This window comes from Artemia sp. Qi Xiang Cuo, chromosome 14, assembly GCF_049724085.1.
Source record: "Artemia sp. Qi Xiang Cuo chromosome 14, ASM4972408v1, whole genome shotgun sequence".
NCBI classification, from domain to species: domain Eukaryota; kingdom Metazoa; phylum Arthropoda; class Branchiopoda; order Anostraca; family Artemiidae; genus Artemia; species Artemia sp. Qi Xiang Cuo.
Window position 1 is genome coordinate 63275720 of NC_142807.1, and position 25450 is coordinate 63301169.

Genomic DNA, 25450 nt, shown 5'->3' on the forward strand with positions numbered 1-25450 from the left:
CCCCTTCCTTAACTGTAAAAACCTAAAACCTATTGCGTCATTTGCGCTTCATTGAAAACGAATCATATTACAAATATTTTCTTTTCCAGTTCTTACAGCATTGAAAACAAAATTACAGTGAAGTAAAATCTTGGACTGATGGATCTTTCAACAATTAACATCATTATATATCAAATTTTCAATTTGATGGCGTTTATACTTTCCAAGACTGTTGAAGACACATATAGTTTTCAGTAAAGTACCAATGTCACAGTAGGCTTTAGACTTTTACAGTGAGAGAAGGAAGCGATACCCAAACTCTTGTTTGTAGTGATTTTTGTTCGTTTCAAGCTTGATTTGCATATTCAATTTAATTTTCACTCGTTTTAAGATTTATTTATTTATTTATATTAGTATCTATTGTATTTTTGTTTGCATTAATTGTTTATTTAATTTCTGTTCGTTTTGGGTTTCATTTATACTTCAATAGCATGATACATTTGTCCGTTTTGAGCTTGATTTGCATATTCAATTTAACCATTACTCGCTTTAAGGTTATTTGTTCATCTATATTATTATTTGTTGTATGTTTTTTTTTCTATGATTGCTTATTTAATTTCTATTCGTTTTGGGTTTCATTTTTTTATAGTAATTTCTCGTCGTTTAAGTTCGAATTTTACAGGTATTTGTATCTACTGATCTTAAGTTAAAATATCCTTTACTTTTCTTTGAAAAACTTCTTTTTTGATTTTTTTTTAAATTAATTTTTGTTCGTTTTTGATTGCAAAAAGTTTCAAGTTTTTAAAATATCCTTATTTCAAAATCGAACTTAAAAAAAAAGAAGATCAAATGTTCATCAAAGTATCAAAACTAGTATCAAAGTAACAATATCAAAGTAAAAAATGGGTTTTTGTCAACCTCGGAATTTTTATTATCTGATGTTTGAACAATTCTTAGGAAAATGGCTATCTCCAAACTTTTATCGGATGGGTTTGGGGGGGGGGGAAGGCGTGGTGGGGGGGGGGCTAATTGCCCTTCGATCTCTTTTGAATCTGTAAAAGTGACCTAGAACTTTCCATTTTTAATCAAATGAGCTCTCTCTAAAGTTTTATACGAGCATCCCTTCTATTAGAGCCATATATGCCCCAAGGGAATAACTTACAACGCCGGTCCCCGGGCCCTGGGGGGTTGTGTCGACACCAGAGTTTTAATATCTAATGCTTAAACTATTTTTAACAAAATGGTCACCTCAAAAATTTTATCAGATGGGTTTGTGGAAGAAAATGGCGTGGAAGGGGAGGGGCTAGTTGCCCTTCAATCTCTTTTGACTCTAAGAAAGTGAACTAGAACTTTTAATTCCCAATCAAATGAGCCCTCTCTGAAGTTTATACGAGCATCCCTTTCATAAGAACCATGTACGGCCCCAGGACATAACTTACAACGCCTGCTCCTAGGCCATGGGGGGTTCTGTTGACATCAATATCTTAGGAACAGTTTGGTCTGTGAAGTTGAAACTAACAAGGCTTGTTGTGAGGGATGTTGAACTAATCAAAAGAAAATTTGCATCCTAATGCAACTGCTTCTACTCATACTACTACTACCGTTACTATTACTACTACTTCTGTTACTACTCTGCCACTAAAGCTTAAGCTACTCTAATTAACTCTAATGCTACTACTACTGCTATTAAAACTAAGGATATTAAGGAGGAAAATTTGGGATATATAGAAACTTATGGAACTAATTCGAAGCACACTATGCCCACACAGGTTGTCAATTGGACACATCAGAAATACTTCAGGAATGGTTGATCGTATTAAGCTGAAACTTTCAGAGTGTGTTGAAGGGGATGTTGAAGAAACCAAAGGTGTTATGCGCATACTGCTACTATGCCGCTACAACTATTGTTACTGCGCAAGCTAAGAGTATTAAGGTGAAGCTTTCAAGGAATATTTAGAAGGATGCTGAAATAAATTAAAACAATCTATGAGCATGTGGACTTTCAAACAGGTGACAAAGCAATATCTGAAGAACAGCTTATATTATTAAGTTAGACCTTTAAGTGTAAGTTATGGGTGATTTTTAACTATCCAGAAGGCACTATGTGTATTCTTTTAATGCTACCATTACAGTTACTATAACTATTGACGCTAAGGATATTAAGGTGAAACTTTTAGGGAGCATTTAAGAGGAGTATCAGTTAAACGAATCCACTGTATACATAAAGGTTTTCAAAAGAGCATATAAGCAATACCATCGGCAGCACCACTCCTTAATAACTAAAAATATCATCGAAACTTTTAAAGGAGCTAATTCGATTCTAAAATCAAAGTGCTGGTGCCCTTTTTAAGAGTAAAAAGAGATTAGAGGGCAAGCAATCCTTCTCTACTGCACATTCATTTTCTAAACGCATTCAGTCAAAATTTTTATATAGCCATTTTGTTCAGCATAGTAGAATGGTACAGCAACTATGTCTTTAGGGATAGCGCAAATCATGTTTGGTCTTGAGAAGGTATGGTAGCCTAATCACAAATTTTTGTATTACCAAGAAAACTATAATCAAAATCAATAGAAAAATTTCCATTAAAGTGAAATATCAAAAACATCGTCAAGAAGCCGTTTTTTAAACCATATTCTGATTAGTAAGATTTTTTGCAAATTTGCTGTCCCTCTCTCATGAAATTTAGCAAATTAGACAGAACGTATGTCAGTCAAACATGTATGATCTTGAATTCCTCTGTGTTTGTGCTCTGACATAAAGATAAATATTTAAAACCCCGGTAGGCTGTACTTGAAGCTTTCTTATCTAATTTTCTCTTCTTTCTCCTACATACAATCAACGAACATCCATGTAAATAGAGACCTACGTTATACCCATCAAGACATGTAAAACTATTACTATCTATTGACCTGTCGCTGTCTCAGTAGGGAAAAAGTCCACGTTAAAATTCCGCAGGCTCTACTTATTTTTATTTTTTTAATTGCCTCTGTTGTTTCTCCGATATAATAAATAGTTTAGAGATAATTAGGCAGGAATGCACATTCTGCCCATCATTTCCTATAAAACTGTCACCATCTACTGACCTGTTACTGTCTAAGCAGGAAAAACTCTCACATTCGAAAATCCCGTAGGCTATTCTTCAATTTTTTTTTATTTTAGTTGCCTCTCCTGTCTCCTAGATATAACTAATCTTGAATAGACACTTAAGCAATCGCCACACTCTTCCCATCTTATCCTGTAAAACTACCACTATCTGGTGATCTGTCACTGTCTTGGTGGGACAAACGTTCATATTAAAAAGTTCCATAGGCTACTCTTTAATTTTTCGTATTTTGATTCCCTCTCCTGTTTCCTGGATGTAATCAATAGTGATAGACACTTAAACAGGAGTTCACACTCTGCCCATCATGTCCTATAAAACTACCACTATCTGTTGGCCTGTCACTGCCTTTGTAGGAAACAATTTCACATTCCAAAATACCGACGGCCACTCTTCATTTTCTTTTTTAATTTTAATTGCTTCTGCGGTCTCCTGGACATATCCAATAATAAACAGATACTTACGCAAGGGCCACACTCTTCCCGTTATATCCAGTAAAAATGTCACTATCTGTTGACCTGTCACTGTCTCTGTTGGAAAAATATTCACATTCAAAAATTCCGTAGGCTACTCTTCATTTTTTTTCTTAATTGCCCCTCCGGTCTCTTGGAAATAACCAATAATAGACAGAGACTTAAGCTTGGGCCACACTCCTCCCGTCATATCCAATAAAATTGTCACCGTCTTTTGACCTGTCACTGTCTTGGTAAGAAAACCGTTCATATTCAAAAATCTCGAAGGTTACTCTTCTTTTTCTTTTTTTTTTATTACCTCTCCGGTCTTCTAGACACAGCCAACAATAAACATTAAGATACTTGAGCAACAGACACTTAAGCAAGGTCAACACTCTTCCTGTCATATCCACCAAAACTGTGACTATTTTTACCTGTCACTGTCATGTTAGGAAAAATGTCCAAATTAAAAAATCCCGTCATGCATACAATCAGTAGTGAATACACACGTGAGCGGGGGTATGTATTCTCACAGTCAAATTCTATAAAACTGTCACTATCACCAGACCTACCACCGTCTTTACAGAAAAGATGTCCTCATTAAAAGCATCACTAGACCACTCTTGAAACAATTTATTTTCATCGTCTCTACTGTCACCTCAAAACTCTACAACTCTACATACTCCCAAAACTCTACTGTCAAAACTCTTTATGTACATATTACTATTATTATTATTTTTCTATCCCAAAACTCTACTGTCCCAACACTCGACTCAAAATTTCTTTCTTTCTTTTTTTTCGAATATCCTCATTCAAAAGTGGTGGAAAAACATTACCTTAGTTACATTCTTTTGTATAGTGATGTATGAATCCAGTCTGTGACCTTCCACTTTGCCAAGCTTCTTCTCAAAATCTGATTTATTCATATTAAATAGGTCTTTTCCACTGTAGCCGTTGAATTTCCTTCTTTGCCTAGAGACAATTTATCTTCTGTTAAAAACGTTTCTATCCTTCTAGAAAACTCTTGATTATAAATTAATTAGAATAATGTCTTTTTGAAGAATGAGAAGATACGTCAAAATTAATAGATGAAACTGCTTAAAATATCACTAGAAACAGAGCCGTTCCATGGGTTAGTGGTACCCAGGGAAAAATTAATTTCAGCCCCCCCCCTCCCAATACAAATATAGGCAAAATATCTGAATGAAAGTGAAAAATAAGATCAAAGTAGGCAACCCCCCGCTTACCCCAGCTCCCCCCTGCTCAGCCACAGAACCTGGGGCAGCCTTCCACAGCTGCCCCCCCCTTGAATATGTCAGACTAGAAATACTGACTAGCGAAGCTTCGTAGATCGGACTCTTTCAAAGAGTGTGTAACTGTAGATTTTCAGTCGGTTATTTGAATGCTAAGAAGCAAAAGGGATATTTCAACAAATCTAGATTTGTGGCTAGATAGCGACATCTATACTTTGCTGCAGCAAAACTAAATTATAAAAGGGCTGAACAGCGTAAGTTTGAAAACCCATAGCCCAGAAGAAGACGAAAAAATAAAGAAAATCTTTTGAGTTGGGTTATTGAAATAAACTAGATTAATGAAAATCGGACCACCTTATCTCGGTGGAGGCAAAGAAGGCTGAACAGGACTGTCTGAACATGTAAACAGTATGAACACTTAACAAGGGTCCAAAAAACATTGGATTCATGCAAGTATAAGAGGCATAGGTTGTAACATGCAGATTTAAGTAATCCTAAATGGACCGCTCTCACCTGAGGTGTCATAGAGCTATGAAAATAAATGGGGGGGGGACTATTAAGTATTCAAAAAGGGCCCAAAGAAAAATTTGAAATTGAAGGTTTTTGTGGTCTAGTCCCCCCTTACTTCAAGAAATGTTATTTATTTTCTGCTCCCTCCCCCCTCTATATCGAAAGTTTTGCTAGGGCCATCGAACTAGCAATAGTAAACAGATTGGGTAATCCCTTTATTACTTCAAGTACCCTTTTTGGGAGAGGGAGAGAGAGCTGGGTACTAAGCTTAAGGCACAAAAATCTTCATTGAACTACAAATTAAAATAGTGTTTATATCTTTCGAAGAAAACCTTCCAGAGTTATAAAACTGATATGTTTTTTCTTTCAATAAGAAATTCAAAAGCATTTCTATGTCATCAGCATGACCGAAAGCTTACATCAGAAAAAAGACAAAATCCTTCCCAAACACGGATAATACAAGCAGATACAAAGAAATTTGATAAACATGAAGGGCAATAAGTATGTTAATACATGTCAGAGCGGACATTTTTTTTTCTTGAACCATCTCTTGAATTGGGAATGTTTATTTAAAACCTAGTAGCAAATTAGTATTCTAAGTACAAGTCAGTTTGGACCATTAAACTAGACCAACGTGGGATCATGCACTATGCTTTGAACATAGAAAATCTAGTTTGAATATTTTTTTTCCATGGTACAATTGCCAACGCACACATAGTCAGCGTGTGTATCTGCTCCTATGTGTCCTAAATTGGTGTTTCCTATGTTTCCTATGTAACTTACACACCGGTGAGGTAGCACATTTCATTATTTTTAAATAATTGATCTGCAGCACTTTGAATTTACTTCAGCTCATATGTTTTGAGAAATTTTTTTTATAATTTACTTACTCTTCACTAAATTTCTTGGCAGCCAGGAATTTCTGAACTTCTGCTGGGCTCGAACGATGATCTAAGTACGCAGTCTGGGTTTTCCTTATTTTAAGACCTATACCACTATCTCTTTTCAGAGTGGATTTCAATTCGTCAAGCAGGTTCTCTTGAGAGGCTAGAAGTATTGAAGCATTTATTTAAGAATAAATAAATAAAATAAGGCAAATATGGAAATGTTTTTTTTCGCAGCTTCAATAAATCCACTTTGAGCACTTATTGTATTATATTTATTATTTATTATATTATTTGTTTGTAAATTTCATGGACAGAAGTTCACCTTGTCCATTCACCGTACGGAAAATGAAAAGCCTTATCAAACGTTTTCATAAGACGCAAACTATATTTTGAGGCTTATCAAAAATATGATCGCTTCATCCTTCCATTCATGAGCAAACCTTTAAGAAGAAACCAGGGAATAAAACCCATAAGAGAACAAACGTGTTGGATGTGTCCTTTGGGTTTTAGTGAAACGTATCAAACATTAAAGAGCCTAGGGCTTTACTGAACTAAACGTAAAAAAAAAGAAAAATTTGAAACGGAGTACAAACAATTTTTTTTTTGTAAGCTTAGCAGGGAAGTTTTGGATTGTTGGCCTCCTTAAACTAAAGCGGCATTAATATTTCTTATTGTTACAGGCCGTAATAATTAATATTCCAAAAGCATTATCTCAACTATGGGTAGAAACCGAGCTTTTTGTAAAATTTCAAGGGAGATTTTTGGACTAGTAGAGAACAATGAAAATTAAGCGAAAATTATGATAAATCAAGGTGTTTTACTATGTGTTATTTTTCTTTTTAAGTTAAAATCAAAGTTCTTGCAAAGATTTATATTTATTTTTTCAAACACGTGCTTCCTTTTAGTCTTGGCAACCTCTGATTTAATATTACAGATCGAGTTTGGGTACGCTCAAACACGCACAAAAATTCCTTCCAGCAAAATAAAATCACATTTCAGTTTCCTCAGTTAGAAAAAGATTTAATAGCTAATTTTGAAACTTTACTTTCATGCGTTATTCATATACATGTCCTTCAAATTAGCGAAATATATAACTTGACGACATTGATAAAACAGTTCTTTAAACCGCGATAAGATCACTCTAGAGTTTCACTTTCCAACGATAAGGTTCTTGACGCACAATCTGCCACTCCTTCGTCCTTTACCCTCGCTGGTCCAAATTGGCCCCTATTCTATCATATGGACGAAATTTTAATTTTAGTTGCACTATCCAGCACACTAGAAAGGTTTCGCTAAGATTCGAGCACGCAAGGCTAGGACTTTAGTCAAACAGTTCGTGGTAACGAACTGTAAGTAAGGAGCGATCCGGCTCAATGGTAACCGGAACTCTAGAAAACGGAATTTTGATACCAATAGATACATCAAAAGAATCAGATTTTAATGCTGATTTCAAATATATAAGTTTTATCAAGTCTAGTATTACCCATCAAAAGTTACGCGCCTGAGAAAATTTGGCTGATTTTCTAAAAAAAGGGAGAAAGACCCCCTAAAAGTTATAGAACCTTAATGAAAATCACATCATCATATTCAGCGTATCAGAGAAACCTACTGCAGAGGTTTCAAGCTCCTATTTACAAAAATGTGGAATTTTGCATTTTTGCCAGAAGAAAGATCACGGATGCGTGTTTATTTTTTAGTGTTTTTTTTTTCCCCAGGGGTGATCGTATCGACCCAGAGGTCGTAGAATATCGTGGGAGGGCTCATTGGAACGGAAATTAAAACTTCAAGTGCCATTTTTAAGTGACTAAGAAAAATGGAGGGCAACTAGGCCCCCTCCCACGCTCATTTTTTCCCAAAGTCACCGATCAAAATTTTGAGATAGCCATTTTGTTCAGCATGGTCGAAAGTATGATAACTATGTCTTTTAGGATTACTTAATCCCCCGAAGTCCCCGGAGGGGGGGGGCTGAAATTTATGAACTTTACCCAATGTTAACATATAGTATTGGTTATTGGGAAGTATACAGACGTTTTCAGGGGGGATTTTTTCTGGTAGTGGGGGGGGGTCGGGGTTATGTGGGAGGATCTTTCCATGAAGGAAGTTTTCATGGGGAAGGGACATTGCTATGAAGGGGGCGCCGGATTTCCCAGCATTATTTAAAAAAAAGATCAGAAATTATATAAAACAAACAAGTTTTTCAACTGAAAGTAAGGAGCAACATCAAAACTTAAAACGACAGAAAACATTACGTATATGATTGGGTTCACCCCCAAGGCAATACATCGCTCTTTAAGCCAAAGTGTTTTAGTACTTTCATAAGAGTTATTTATTCTAATTAACGGCATTTGTGATTAAGCGGTCATTTTTAAAGAATTAGAACCAAATTCGAACTTGAGCTTAAAGAGCAAGGTATTAACTGGGGGATGAACCCTCTAATGCACGTATTAAAAATATATGAATATAGAAGTTTGATGCGTAAGTTAATTCGTAAGTTACGTATATTTATTACTAATAAAAACGTTCGTAAATAAAATTAAACAAGTTTAGAGAAAGCTATTTAACCAAATAAAAGTAAAATCAATATTCAAATTTTGTTTTAATTATTCATGTACGGTAAGCTAAAATCAAAACCTGCATTAATTTAAAAACGTTCAAAAATTAAATAAAAAAAGAGGGTTTTTTTTAACTGAAAGTATGGAACGACGCTAAAACTTAAAACGAACAGAAATTAAACGTATATGAAAGGGACTGTCCCCTCCTCAACGCCTCGCTCTTTATGCTAAAGATTGACTTTCTCACAACTCTATTGTTTTAAACCATAAAAACTTTAGCGTAAAGAGCGAGGCGTTGAGGAGGGGACAGCCCCTTTCATATACGGAATAATTTCTGTTCGTTTTAAGTTTTAACGTCGTTCCTTACTTTCAGTTAAAAAAAACCCTCTTTTTTTATTTAATTTAATAGCAAAGAGTCTGAAGTTTCTTTAACCAAATTGTTGAAAAAATTCTTCAACTAAGGAAGTTCCACCAGAATCCCTCTTGTGTTCGGCAGGATCAAGCTAGTTGCTAACAAAACTTACTTTTGTCTCCTGATAGGTTCTTTAATAAACTAACCGACTTATACATACATCAAGACCAGGCACTTTCCACCTCGCCTGACATCCGAAACTCAATTATTTCATGGGAACTTGCTTAACCGTGAACTTGCTCCCCAGATTCACGGCACTCCGTGTTTAGCCTCATTTATTATAAACAGTATGTAAATAATTAATAAATAGTTAAGAGGATCTGGCAGAGAGGCAGGCTTGTTATGCACATAAAGAACAAAAAATTAGTAAACACAAAAACGATATACGGCAACTCATAGTATATGCTCAATAAAACATATCTTGTTAGCTCACATCGAACGTCAAAGCGGCCTTTCTTATGCTTCTTTTATCACAGATAAGCTGCGTTTCAGCTAGTGCCTTCTTTGGAACTTTTGATTTCGTTGCACTGCTGAGTTAAGGGCTCGGCACACGTAGCTGATTTCGGGAACCGATTTCAGCAACAGTGGACAAACGATAGCGGTAAGAAAATTTTGTTGAAACAAAAATTTATTGCACGAGATTTTCAAAACAAAAAATCATGGACACAAATAGTCAACTGGAGTTTATTAATAGTTGCTTGATTGATCTCAGCTTAGTTCTCAGTTTAGTTCTCAGCTCCGTAGCGGGGTCTTTCACCACAAATATCTCTGGCTGACTATTTATTTGTATCCCTATTTTTTTGTGATCATCATGATGAAAATCGGTGCTGATTTTGTAAATCGGCGCCGAACACTAGCAAATTTTTCAAGCTCAAATCGACGCAGATTTCTTTTAAAATTGGCGCTGATTTGGAAATCAGTTTACCGAAATCGGCTACGTGTGTCCAGCCCTTTATTTATATATAGCTCCGTTAAGAGAAGTTCTTCCAAATTATGAAAAATAAAAACTCCAATAAGTCTGCCCACTTTGCAACATACCGTCTTTGTTTCCCCCTTGAATTCGCAATTCCTGTCTCCTTAGAAAATTCAATGTTTCCAATCCCGTTTAAAGATCCCTAGCCATCCTTACTGTAGGATACTGACCAATAAGAAACATAAATATTTGTTGTATTTTATGCGTTTGTATTTATTCGATTATATTGAAGTTTGTTCTTGGTACCAACATTGAATTTTATCAAAGCGTCTGCTATGTTTTTATTTGTTTTCTTTGCGTTTATTGCCCTTTCTTTTATTTTCTTTCGCTTTGTCTTTTCTATTTGTTTTCTGTGACAGGTTTTCAAATAAATTAATAATAATAACTATAATACAATGAATAATCGTCAATAACAAGGACGCTGCATGAGATCATCTTTTAAACAGTTAAAACAGTTAAAACAGTTAAACTTTTAAACAGTTAAATGAAATGAACAAGTAGAAAAACGGGTATAATATTTCAATAAGACAGTAAAAAAATAACAAAAAAACAACCTGTTTTTACAAGTATTAATAAAAGTCCGAACATTCGGTTTCCAGTACGGAGGCCTTTATCAACGAAAAAAAAAGGTTTTATCGTTTGTGTTTTGCTTGTTTTTGCCCTTTGTTTGTTATTTTACATGCAAATAGTGACGAAGACCACACTGCCTTTCCATCATAAACAAATAAGTAGAACAACAGGGAAATTTTTATACAAGACAGTGGAACGCAACTTTAAATGAATATTTCGACCCTATATACAAGGACCGTCCTCAGCAAAACAAATGAAAAGAACAAAAACACTATAAAAGAAACTTACATTAAAATTCAATCATTAAAACTGTTTAAAAAAATTTTAAAACAGCCCTAATATCATTACTTCAAGGAAGTTCAACCAGGACTGGTACTCCGAACGAAATGGACAGAAAACAATTCATTCAGATGGAATTAAAATATTTACAGACAAGCTTTTAAAGCTAGTCTCGCCTTCTTGGCAGCCAGCCTAGAAGGTCTATTCGTAATAGGTTGAGTGGAGTTATTTGCTGGTTTTTTAATATAATTGGTCAAATCGTTTTTAATTAAATTTTTGAATAGGGCATTAAGCGAAAATTCCCCCAAATCTCTATTTAAAGAAATATTACTAATTATTTTGATTTTAATTTCAATTGCCTCTCGAACAACCTGTTTTATGCCTAAATCATTGCTAATAAGGCAAGTTTCTTCAAAAAGAATTTTATGACTAGGGTTATCATATATGTGACTGCTTAAAGCAGAAACAAAGGAAATATTTGTATTATTAGAATTTAAAGCTTTAGTTATGTCATCTTTGTGTTGGCGTTTTTCTAAATTTTGATGGGTTCTACCAACATATGGCCACATATGGCCACAGTCACATGGTATTTGATAAACCCCTCTCTGGCGAGTAACTGGGGTTATATCTTTACCAGAATTTAAGAAATTCATGATTTTAAAATTATTTGTAAATACGACATAAAAATTATTTTGTGTGCAAACTTGTTTTTTTTTAAACTTGTAGTGACTTTTGGAATATATGGAAGGTAAATTATATTTGAGGGCTTGACGGGAACTTCACATTGCAAAAGACCCTTAATTTTACGGGAGTGTCTTGCCAATCTTCGGCTAATTGTATTGTTAATAAAGACAATAGGATAACCGTTTCTAAAAAATATGTCTCTAATAAAATTTAGTTCATCTGTGATGTAAGACTCAGAGCAAATGTTTAGGGCACGGTCAACAAGAGATGTAACAACACCTCTTTTAACTTGTGGGGGGTGATTGGATTTAAAATATAGATATCTGCTATTTTGTGTGGGTTTTCTGTAAATTGTAAAATCCAGTTTATCAATGTCATTAATAATTAAAACATCCTGAAACGGAAATTTATTTGCATTTTCAATTTCTAAGGTAAATTGTAAATTTCGGTCATATGTATTAAGGTGATCTAGAAAGCCCCTAAGTTCATTTTCACCATACTTCCAGAGCGATATTACATCATCCATATAACGCCCCCAATATAAATGTTTTAAAAAATATGAATTTAAGGCCCAATTTTCGAGGTGTTCTACATAAATGTTCGCTAATAACCCGGATAGCGGCGCCCCCACTAGGGAGACAATTTTTTTGTTGATGAAATGAATTACGGAATTGAAAATACATTTAAAGCTTATTACGAGTTTAGACTAGGGAAAATAAAACCTCACAATCTAGTCAACCTGTTGAATCTTCAATTAAATGATCTTTTTCTTATGTTTTACTTTTTAGTAACTGCTCAGATATTGCTAAATCAAAATTTTTGTACATAGAAATTCTGGAGAAACTACTTACTATTGTATTTTCTGAAATGCATGCACTTTTAATTTTTTCTACTAAATCTACAGAATTACATATGTAAAGGCAGTGTGGTCTGAGAAACTATTTACAAAGATAAAGAAAAAGTTTAGAAATTTGAAGAGGCAAATTTCAGATTTTTTTTTCTTTTTTATTTCTATGTAAACCAAATAAATTGAATATTATAGAAACAAAAAATTAAACCTATAACTAAAGTTTAACAGATATAATAAGTAATTGAATTAACTTACATGCTGAAGACATTTTTTCATTTACGCCCGATTCTTCATCTGATGATTCTGATACTTGACGCCTATTTACCACTGGTGGAGGGGGAGGAGGTGGCGAAGTCTCTTTAACGGGTGTAGACTTGGTAACATGGGCAATTTTCTGTCTAGAGCTTGATTTGGGAAGTCCATCTTCGTCTTCGCTTAAACTTTCATCAAAGAAATCTGCAATTTAAGCGATTAATGAGTGTAAATATCCTATTAATGAGCTCTTCTTAACAACCGAGATCAGTATCTCTTGTCGAACGTACATGCATTTTAGCTTGGTAAAAAAAAAAAAAAAAAAAAAAAAAACAAAAAAAAAAGTTCTCCGTTGAGGGACCAGAGATGTTTCAGGGCCCAATTTTTTCTGTGCATTAACCAAAGAATTTATTTTAGTAATGTGTCTCTTGGACAGCCATCCCACATCTTAAGCGCTTTTAAAATTGGTCTAACTTCATTTTGAGTATTCCACCACCACGCTTGCCTTAAGCTCCTTAACCTCTTGAAATGGAGCTTTCCTCTTGAAAGCACAAACACGGCTTGAAGAAACGAAAGCTTTTAAGAACAACTTCAGATAGTTCTCTTTGACACAGACTAACTCCACTTCAGTTCTCACATTGTAGGTTCTGGATGAAGGACAACTGAAAACAATTTGACACTTCACAGCAATTATTAAAAGCTTTCAAAATTTAGTACCATATTCAACAAGTAGGTCTGATGTCCACATTTTCCGTAAAAACCATAAAGGTCAGATCCTAAGCAATTTTTTTTTCAGTGAACTGAAATCAGAGGCATTAAAAAAGGTAAAAAGAACAAAACCAAAGTGTTGCTCCCGCAACACAATGCGCTTACCAGCTTCGAACTTGGTAATCTAAAAGGCATTATGGGGGCTTTCTGTAAAGCTTATATCTACAGCGAAACAGGTAAGCAAGCAATTTCGATTGGCTTGATCCATTTCCTCCTTTCTTACTTCGTCCTTGAGGCATTTAGATGTTTTTATTTTTCCTAAAATCCGTCATATCCGTGTCACTCACCAGAACAGTTGGGAATAGAGCTTTTAATTTTACTGTAATTTTTCCTGATGATCTCTGATAGGACACTCTGTGGCAAAATGCCCTGGGGAGCCACAATGGTGGCAAGTAGCTTCCATTTGTTTCTGCTCAAATCTAATTTTCTCTTCTGTATAGAGGTATTCACCCCTGCTATTGCCTCCTAGTTTTGTTCCCGTTGCCCTTAATGTGGCTTTTCAAAATTTTGTCACAATGGTCTGTTAACCAACTGATTATATTTTACTGTATATGTTAGATACCTAAAAGAACAAACTCCCATCTTTTTCTCTCCTGTAAAGTTTGTTTTATGTAATATACCGCACTTTGAACAATCCCAATTACCACAAATAAGCTGTCCCTGTATTATCTTACTCACTTTATTTGATAATTTTGAGACTATATCTTTTTTGAACGTGCTAAGAGCACGTTGGCATTCCAAAATCAAAAAATAACTGCAAAATAGGTTGGACTAACGCGACAGACTTGGAAGTTGGTCTTATTCTCCTGATTGATATTGCCTCCTGATCCTCAAAAATATATAAATGAAATGTTTTCTTTAAATTCCTCATCTATGGATGCGAAACGTTGTCTTAAAAATAGCAAAATAAAACATCCTAAAATTAGTTTGAACATAGTTGCACAAAAAGCAAATATGGTTATTAGCGTATCAAAATGCTGAAATACGTCGAATGTACCGCACCAATTGAGACGCTCCGCTCTATATCTAAGAACGACTTTTGAAATGTCTGAGTCATCTTTCAAGGAAATCTCTGGACTCTATATACCAAAATATTTGGCTGAGCCACTTGGCTTGTTGTGCAACACCAAGGAAACGAGTTAGTGGAACTTAGCTAAGTCAGGCTTTGAAGGTAAATTGACAGAATTAAGCAACGTTTGCATTAGTATTACTAAGTCAACGTCATTTCGATATTTTGCTCTTTAGCTTTTGATTTGTGCCTTTTACTGTGACTTGGAAAGCAAATCAAGAACATTTTTGGCATTAATTTCAAATAGAATACCCTTTAATACTGAATTGCACAGCTGTCAGCTTTTATTTAGATAATTAAATGATTCTAATGCTCCTATTATTGAACATAAACAAATCATCATGCTAAAATTTTGACTGTATAGGTTTCTACGCCAGCAAGGACAGAAACAGACTTTATTTCTGTCGTCAAAAGACTGCAAAATGTCGACATGATGTCAAGATTGGACAAATCGAACGCCCACCGTGCCAACAGAGAATCAAATAAAATGACCTAATTAATCAGCGTATCGACAGAGATGCTAATTCAAAATCAGCTCTAATGTTTTTAATGCCAAAAAATATTTTATTTATTCAATAATTCGTATTAAATCAGAAGTTAAGCAGGGTTGTGTTCTATCCCCCTTTATATGGATCATTTTGATGGACTTTGTCTTAAAGAGCACAGAAAAGGTAATGGGAGACCACAGAATCTTATGGGGAGGAAAAACTATCCTTGACTTAGATTATGCTGACGATTTAAGCATCCCAGATGAAAGTGCGAACAAAATGAATGAACTTTTAGAGATTTTGCGAGTTCAAGGTGCTAGAATAGGTTTGAAAATTAATGTTAGGAAGACTAAGTCAATTAATGTTAGGAAGACTATGTCCCCAAGGCTAGGAATAAGTGAAGATGAAAAGGTGACGTTGAGTAACGAAACGATTGATCAGGTGGGCAGCTTCACTTACCTTGGTAGTATTATTAGTAAAGACGGTGGAAGCAGTGAAGATGTTGAAAGTAGAATAGCCAAGGCTCTGGGTGTTTTTTCGCAGTTAAAAAAAGTTTGGAAGAATAGGAAGATAAGTCTGCAAACCAAGATTACAATATTGGAAGCTACAGTGATGACAGTCGTCAAATATGGCTCTGAAGCATGGGCGCTCCGAAAACCGGATGAAGATTTGCTAGATGTTTTCCAGAGAAATTGCCAACGGATTGTTCTGGATACCCGGCTGACTGACCGTATTTCAAACAGTAGGCTGTACGAAAAATGTGGTTCAATCCTACTTTCTAGGTCTATAATGAAAAAAAGGTTGAGTGGCTAGGGCACATTCTGCGGATGAAGGATGACAGATTACCGAAGATTGTCCTTTTCTGCCAACCGTCTAGGGCTAAACAGAAAGCAGGTCGTCCTCGTTTGGGGTGGGAGGATGTCATAAAGAAATATTTAAAGGAAATGGGGACTTCGTGGGTGGGTGTAAAGAGGGAAGCTTTGGATAGATTGGGATGGAGGACGAGCGTGCGTAGCTGTGCTGGCCTCAAGCGGCTTGGTGCTGCGGTGAGTTGTCAGTAGTAGTAGTAGTAGTAGTAGCTTCAAACTAGGTTTTCAGTTAGGTTAACACTCAATTTAAGCGTTTCTTATACACTTTTTGCTAGGTTTTCTCAGTATATTAGACTTTTTTCCATATCGGATATGCGGAGTTTGCTTACTACCTCACTTAATATGCTAATTGATGGCTTGGTGAAGCATATTTTTTTTGTTGAGTGTTAATATTTTACGAATTTAAAATAATCTGCAAAGAATACGCTATCTATTCTTTGCAAGAGCCAGCTTATAATTTGCACATCCACAAACCTAAAGCGCTGGAATAAAATGCCACGTTGTCTAGCCCTTAACGGTGCATCATGGTTTCTGGGAAAAGTGAAAACGCCACAGTAGTCCGCCACAAGTGAAAGTTTTATGTACCTTTGCTCCAAAACACAACAATTACGCTCATTTTGCATACAACGTATTTATTTCCTTCTGTAATTACTCAAAACTTATTTTTCCAGGGACAGTTTTGGTTTTGAACCGCCTAATAGGTTGAAAATTAAGTTTATAGTTTGGCGAATCGAATGTATTTGAGTCAGCTTTCATTTTATATTACCTGCCAATTAAAAAAAAGAAACATAAAAAAAGTTTTTATTTATATCGAGTTAATTTGAGTGGACAGAATTCACACTTGTTTTTTTTTTCTTTTTTTTTTTCCATTGGCAATGGATCAGTTTATTAAGCTATATTTCGCCCAAAATTGGATGCTAAACCTAACAATTTAACAGAAGATTTTCCACGCATTGACACCTTGCGAAATAACTGCAAACAATGAACGCGAAGAAAACAAAATATAAAAAATTTAAATCTTTGCTAAAAAAAATTTTTATTCCATCTTACCATTGACATTAACCTAGTCGGCAATGAGTATTTATCAACTCGTTGCTTTACCCTTTCGCAGTATTCCTTTGTATGTGATGCTTATTGTCGTCACTCTTGATATGCTCAGTGATCATCGAACTTTGTCGTATTGTTTTTCACCGATCATTATTCTCCGTCCAAATTTCCAGAGTTCGGAGCACGAAACCAGAAGTAATTAATTACAGTTTTCATTCTATAATTACACTACCCATTCCACTCGGTTTACTTCTTCATAAATGGAAATCATGAGCAAAACAAGAATTTAAAAACCTTTAGGAAATATATTTGCCTTTAAATAAGTCGGAAATAAGCCGCATTAAAAGTTCAACTAATTTAAATGTTACTTCCCTAAAAATTATTTGAAAAAAAACGCCTTTTTATAAAGATTTAATGAGGATGTGACAAAATTTCGACCATAAAACCTTACAGGGATTTGGTGGTGCTGTGGGGGGGCTGCCGCCCCCCAAACCCCCGCTTCCGTATATGAAAAGGACTGTGTCCTCCTCAACGCCTCGCTCTTTACGCTAAAGTTTGACTTTCTCACAACTCTTTTTTTTAAACAATAAAAACTTTAGCGTAAAGAGCTAGGCGTTGAGGAGGGCACAGCCCCTTTCATATATGGAAGCGGGGGTTTGGGGGCGGCAGCCCCCCAACAGCACCTCCTAATCCCTGTACGTTTTAAGGTTCGAACTTGTGACTCAGCCTCTTTAACTCTTTAGAAAACGTAGTTTTTTTCAAATAATTTCTGCACGTTTTTGTACAGTTTATAGTTTATTATTGCTTGACTAACTGTTAGCAGATCTTTTGAGGAGTTAAAGATGGGGGACTGCCTCCTCCCAAACCCCCCGCTTTTGAAGATTCTTGTGTTAAGGCTTTTAATTCCTGAATACTCAAATCAAATGCACAGTAAGATTTTTATCAGCCGCCCCAGGCCCCATGTTATCAAAGCAGTGGAGACTTATCTGTAGCCTGAAGGCCGACTGTGATATTCTTCTGGAGACGCCTGTTGAGCCGAAAGATTTAATCGATTGGATTTAAAAAAGAAACTGAGTTTCTTTTTTAAACTTTAAATTCAATATATGAAAATTTCTCTGACGAAGAATCGAACTCGGATCTTCCACCTGAAGGTCAGGAATAGCAACCACTGTACCACAGAGACATTACATTATTTTTATTCTGTGCGATGTATTTTTGACGCAAGCAAATCCCCACAAAACTTGATATTTGGTTTTTGGAAAACAGGGAAGAAGTGATCAGATTGAGCTGAAATTTTAAAGATAAGCTCCCAGGCCCCAGGAAAGCTTATCCTCTAGCCCGATCAGACAACATTAAAGGGGGGCTGTGGTGGGAAAAATTAACATGGGCTCTTATAGGAAAACGAGGTTTTTCGTAAATGTAAATTCGGGGGATAATTTTTCGGTCTGAAAATATTAAAAAGCCCTAACGTGTCGAATTCCGCTTCGAATGATTCCTCATTCACCTAGATCCGTTGCCAACTGGGGGCTGTAGGCGTGGCTGATAAAAAAAAGAGCACTGATCTGTAAGTGGTTGTATTTGTTTTTTGGGAAACAGGGAAGGAGTAATTGGATTGATCTGAAATTTTGAGAATAAGTTTACGAGCCCAAGGAATGCTTAACTTCTAAATTTCAGTCCAATCGGACAATGTTAAAGGAGGGCTGTGGTCGGAGGGTCGAAACTTCCGGCCCACTTTTACCCATGAAGATAAAGTCGGAGGGGGGTGAAATTTTGCACGTTTCTTAGTTGGAGCTTGTGCTACAAAATGCGATCACCGCTGTCGCTCTGCGACCGCTAGGACCAGAAATCGCTTAACATTGTGGTGGGTCGCCTCTTTATAGAGGCACAAGTGTGCCTCCTTGATAAAGGTCGGGGAATAATATTCCCAGACCATATTTGTTGTTTTATTGTGTATGAATTATTTTTGTAAGTTTTTTTCGGTACACGGTTTCACCCTTCTGCTTATTATAGATTATACTTGTTGTTTTTTTGTTTAAATTTTGTCTTATATTTTTTTTTTACTTTTTGTTAGTAGCACATTCTCGCAAGCAACGCTTTTGGTGTGTTACCGATTGATTTTGTCTCTGTTTTTTTTTTTTTTTTTGATAATAAGTTGCTATTACTTCTAGTACTACTACTAATATGTATTCTTTGTCGGACATTTAATCAATTGTCGTTACTGGAACTAGGTTTTGGATACATTGCAGAACTCAATTATAACTAATTCGTATTTTTAGTTCCAAGACAACAAATAACAAATAAACAAGCAATTTGTGTAACATTAGTGCAGAATTGGCCACAGTTTTAGCCCCTTTATGCATCACAAGCATTCTGAGGGCTAAAAATTTGTTGTTGTCTGCCATTGTTGCAGACAAATTAATTAAACACAAATTAATCACGAATGATAGTTGAGTCCTGTAACCCATTCTTTATCATTAAATTCCCAGCCAAGACAAGGAGTGAGAGCAAAGGCACCTATAGGGGATAGCTACCCTCACCCCTCTTGAAGCCAAAATAAGCTTATAAATCTATTGTAAACATTTTGGGGGCTAAATTTCTTATTATCTGCCAACTTAGTTGGAAAGCGATAACAAACAATTAATGATCATGCATGATAGTTGAGTTCTGTAACACACTCTTTATTATAAAATATCCAGGCAAGCCAACGAGGGAGAGCAAGAATACCTATAGAGGGTATCTGCACCCCTCCCCCTAGGAAGATCAAAGAAGCTTATAAATCCATCATAAACATAATTGGAAGCATAACTGAAAGCAATAGCAAACAAATAGTGATCCCAAATGATAAGTGAGTTCAGTAAAACACCCTTTATTATAAAACTTCTAGGCCAGCCAACGAAGGACATTAATGGCACAAACAAGGAGTAACTGCCCCCTCCACCACAGAAAATAAAACAAGATTACAAATGTATCATAAACTTAATTGGAAGCATGACTGAAAGCAATAACAAATTATTATGAATGATAACTGAGTTCTGTAATACACCCTTTACAACAAAATTGTCAGGTCAGCGCAATCAGAAAATATCCAGAATCAAAAGCAGCATACAAACAGATACATAATCCTTAAGGCTTCTGACAAAGAATCTGAATAAGTAGGTCTCAAAGGGCATGCCACCCAGCTGGTATGCAATAAGAAGTACCTTAAAGCCAGTCTTCTTTTTTTGAATTTGCCTATCGGAAGATTAATATATATATATATATATATATATATATATATATATATATATATATATATATATATATATATGTATATATAATAGATCACATCCCACAATCTGACGCCCTACTTAGGTTAAGCAGACCTTCATTTTAGGAACTTAAATTTTTGTGGTAGTTTGAAACTGCTACAAAATAATTTTGAGTGGACCTGTCCCATGATTTTCAAATTGAGCGATAATCCTCCCCACCTCCCCCCTAAAAAAAAATCGCGGATGTGTGAACACAGGGTAAGGCCAAGCCGGTGAAATGGGAGCTCGCCACCAACGGGTATATTATCTTACACATACGTTTGCTTATCATTAGCTAATCTATTTTCAACGAATACAAATCCGTACTAAAACCTTTAATCAACCACTCATAAAATATACATGTTAAAGAAATATATGTATATGTATTATATATATAGAGATTAATAAAGTAAATAAAGATTCATAATTGATATTCTTTGGAATGAATCATGGTAAAGAAAACAATAAAATTTTGATTCAACAAGGAATAAGTGCAGAAAAACAATTTGAGCCAAGTCAACACACACAAAGTAACAAACACTAAAACTAAGTACAACACACACACAAAAAGGAAAAGTAAATGAAACATCTACAGGTATTACCACAGACAAAACGTATATAATATAGATTGGTAGATATCTATCTATAATATAAATATATATATATATATATATATATATATATATATATATATATATATATATATATATATATATATATATATATATATATATATATATATATATACAATTTTCTGAGTAGATGCCAAAGTTTGGTGAATACATTTTTCATGGGGATGTACCGCTGCTCCCGGGTGTTTTGGGGACTACTTCGAGGGACCTAATTATTGCGTTAGGGTGTTTTATAGAGAATAGTCTGATGGCACGGAAAAAAGCTGTAGTTTAAATTTATTGAATGTTATTGTTCTTTTTTCATTGTTTTTTATTTATTTTTTTTTTTGTGTATGACCACTGGTTTTTAAATACACGCATATATGTATGTATGTATTTCTATATATATATATATATATATATATATATATATATATATATATATATATATATATACATATCGCCTTGTTTTACATGTTTTTTACAAAAAAGGGATTTAGGCAGAAAAGTTTTGAAACAAACACTAAACTCATTGAACGAATGTACAAATGTCGCAAAAACTTTCAACCTACGATCATGTACTCCTGTCCCAGGTCTCGTGAAACGCTTACGACATAACCGGGCTTGTCAGATAAGTAATCTCGGTATGCTTGAATGCATTCTAAAATGTCAAAGGAGGATCTTTCCTATAGAGGGGGAGTGTTTTTTTTAGGCCACCAAGTTAATCAAGCTAGTTTTTCATTTTGTACAAAAGCACTTATTTAACAAATGGTTATAGAGTGAAGAAGAAAAAAAGAAAAAAAGAAAAAAAGGAATAAAAGGGATTTAGGGAAAGAAGTTTCCTATTCTCGTTGTTGTGCAAGAATCATTTATCAGTTTTTAGGCTTTGTGTGTAACTTCAAAGTTACAAGGTTTGGTCATAAGAGTTTCTAAAGAAGATGGGAAGCCATTTGGCCCAGAAACTGATGATACCTAAAACTCAAGCTGTGGATTTTTTTTTTATCAATACCCACCCCCCTCCCCATACCACCCCCAAAGCTCAACAATGCCCATATATATGTTAATTCAACTCTTCACAGCTACATTGTTTGAGGTGCTAGTGTTTTTAATTGTGTTTATAAGTTATTTTTGCTCTTTTATTCAACTAAATTAAAACTTTTAAGGATCGCCATTTCCCATTTTTAGGAAAAACATATTTTGAATTTTAATTTGTAATTTTCCTCTCCCACCAGTTCAAATGAAGATTTTGTCTTCTTCAGCCGACAAAAGATGGATACTATGTTTATGATATCATCAATGAAATAATGTCGTCCAGGATCATTAGACTTTCAGTCAAAATGTTTAAGTATTTAAAAAAAATGACATCATTACAAAGCTCCCGAACTATCCATTAGGTCTCCCAGCCGACAAAAAATGGATACCATGTTAATGATATGATCAATTACAATTCTTTCATTAAGGATCATTAGATTTTTAGTCAAAATTTTTACATATTTAAAGATAATGACACCATGATGAACCTCTAAAAGTGTCCACGAAATGCCCCGTCAACCAAACATGTTTCTTTAGGAGACTACAGGAAAAACACTACCTTGAATGGTATAATCTATGACAATAGTCAGGGCCGCATTTAAAGCTTTGACGCTTCTAGGTCCAGGCGGTTTTGCCGCGCACGAAAGTTTCGGGGAAATCCCTGAAGATTCGGGGACAGTGGAAGCCCTGAACAGAAGGCAACTTATGAGTGATGAGCTAAAAGTAATGCAAGAGAGAGGTTATACCGAGCTCTCAGCTGTCATTCTCAGGAGACAACTGACGGTTTATAAGCGGCTTCGGAATCCCTGTATTATTTTAAAATCACTTGTAAGTGAATAGGCAGCGCAGCAGCCAAGTGCACCTGGCACTTTGACGATCAATCCCATCAGTCCAGTTTTTGTAAGAAAACAATCCCCCGGTAATAATTTATTGCGCCCCCTGGCATTGTGCGCCTATACATCCGGGCCTAGTGGGCCTATTGGTAAATCTGGGCCTGACAATAGCGTCATCCATTACTTTCAGACATACAGATTCAGAAGTATTTACAGAAAATGACAAAACTGCAATGCTGTCCATGCAGTCCTCCAGTCAAACAAAGAAGTTCTTTTGTAGAGACAGAAAAAAACACTATTTTCCATGATAGGATTACTAGCAATGTTATCGATGACATCCGGTTTTCAGTCACAAATTATAAATATCTGTGGAAGATGAAGTTATGGCAAAACCCCGTAAAATATCTTAGGCGTGGCGTCCTTTTTCAGCTTTGTAGTTTCCCATTAATAAGACCACACAATTTAGATCACAATTGCTTGCTACAGCCAAGCTATCAGTTCTCGTGAATACAAATCAAGCATTTTCTCGTGAACAGTGGTTCAAACTGGTTACTACTTTTAGTACCAATTCAAATTTTGATTCAACGGAGCTATTAATTAAAAAAAATATTATCAGAAAATATTCCGCTACTCTGTTTACAGTCGATTTAAGTATTGTATATTTTCGTAGAAATTCGGTTTTTTAAAACTCCTTTTTACATTTGGGTAAATAAAGATGAACATTCTTGCACTGAATAAGCTTGGGAAATAATATCTACCATTTTAATAAGCAAGTCAACTCTGATCACTTTTAATTTCCTTTCAAAATTATATTTTATAAAAGAGTTTTGGCTTAACAAAGCACAGCCTTCTTCAGAAAATCCAATTTTGGGGCAGGGGGAGAAGGTGATAATAATATCTTACTCGGAAAATTTTGGGACAGATCTTGGATTTTGACCTAACAAAACCCAATCTTCGTCAGACTCTTGGGCAGATGAGGAGGAGGTAATGCTCTAACAAAAAAATTCTATTAAATATCTCTCATCCTAAATTATAGTGTTAATTATGATCACATTCTTTTAATTTCTTTTATTTTTACTTTTAAAAATTCCAATCTTTACAAGAGATTTTTGGCTAAACAGCGGGGAATCTACTTTAGAAAGTCACATTTTTGGGCAGAATGTTCCCTAGTTCGGAAACATTTTGGAGAAAATACCTCCCATTTTAAATAATGGTACTAATTCTAATCCTTCATTTTATAATATAAAATGAAGGATATATATAAAATTTATATCCCTGTAAAGTTACATTTAAAAAAGAGAATTACAGCTAAACTAGGCACAACCTTCTTTAAAAAGTCAAGACTTAGAGCAGTAGAGGAAGGTGACAATACTTTCTCCCTTATAAATTTTTTTTTGACGTAATATCTTCCATTTTTAATAAACAAATTAGTTCTGATCTCTTTCTTTTAAATATTTTTATGTTCTCCCATTAAAATTCCATTTTGAAATTTTGTCTAAACAAGCCACAGCCTACTTCAAAAATTCAGGGACAGAGGAAGTGATATCTTTTCTAGCTCGGAAGAGTTTTGACAGAACGTCTCCGTTTTTCCGTATAAATCATCTCCAGTTTACCGTGAACACGTCATTCTGATCACTTCCGCGTCAAGAAAAGCAAATATGTGCGATTGCAGTTCCAAATTGCAAAAAAAAAAAATCCATAACACATAAAAATACTTGAATAAATGTTAATTGCACTTACAGTTCTTAGCAAGAAAAATAAACAAAACAACAAAAAAGCACAAAAAAACAGAAGCAAAAAAAAAAAGAATTCAACAACAAACTGCACCAAAAAGAGCTCCCATTAGCTTGGACGGACAAAGAGAACCACAGCGTGACGTCACTATCTCCCGCAAATTATTCCTTAAAAATATTTGAATTCACCTTTTTTGCCTTGCCTTTCACGTTTCACCCAGTCTGATGATGGCCCAGGGCGGGAATCCTACCAAAAGAGTCAAAACATTACAAAATAGTAAAATTCGACACTTGAATCTTGAAGAAAAAAAGCATCAAGGTAATCTGTAATTCAACAGTATTTTATAATCCAAGACACGTGACAAAGAACAAGTAAGTTAAGGCAGTAATTAATACCCCTAAATTATATTATGTTACTTAAGTAGGTTAAGTTTCAGACACCAAGCCTCTTAAACAGGGGCTTACAGAAGAACTAAAAAAAAACAAGGCAGAGCTTGGACACATTTCTATTAAATTACCCAGGGTTTCACTGTCTCATCCTATTTCACTTTCTTTGAATTTTTTATTCCTTAGAAGAAAAAAAAAATTAATTGCACTCTGAAGAGTGCAATTAATCGCAAAGTTTCTACCTCATGAATAGGTAGAATATCTTGTAAATAAAAATTGCATTTGAGCAAGACTAAAATCTATTCTATAAATCATATACAACAACTTTCTATATACCCTTATATGCCCCCAGGGCATAATTTACAACCCTTGCACTGAGGGCTCTGAGGAGGTTATCATTATCCATTTGTTCAGCATGTCTAATAGTTGTGTGGTACAACTTTTGTTTGGAAGGAACCCATACTGATCTGGGTTTATCAGTTTGTTCTCTAGAACATGGTGCAGTCTGTGGTCTCTGATACACCCTTCCATTAGGTTTTCCCCCTTCCCTTCCACCCTTCCAAAATGGTTTT

The 25450-nt window shown here is 35.0% G+C and overlaps 1 protein-coding gene across 1 annotated transcript in view; it reads right to left on the minus strand.

Annotated features, from left to right (window-relative positions):
- The window catches only part of LOC148944743 (epidermal growth factor receptor kinase substrate 8-like), a 107702-nt gene that overhangs the window by 7411 nt on the left and 74841 nt on the right, over positions 1–25450 (minus strand). Inside the window, exons 12-15 of the mRNA XM_089100491.1 lie at positions 24681–24738; positions 12758–12958; positions 6186–6342; positions 4369–4504 (exon numbers count right to left, since the gene is read on the minus strand). Of these exons, the coding sequence (XP_088956617.1) occupies positions 4369–4504; positions 6186–6342; positions 12758–12958; positions 24681–24738 (552 nt within the window). The remainder of the gene's footprint in view (positions 1–4368; positions 4505–6185; positions 6343–12757; positions 12959–24680; positions 24739–25450) is intronic.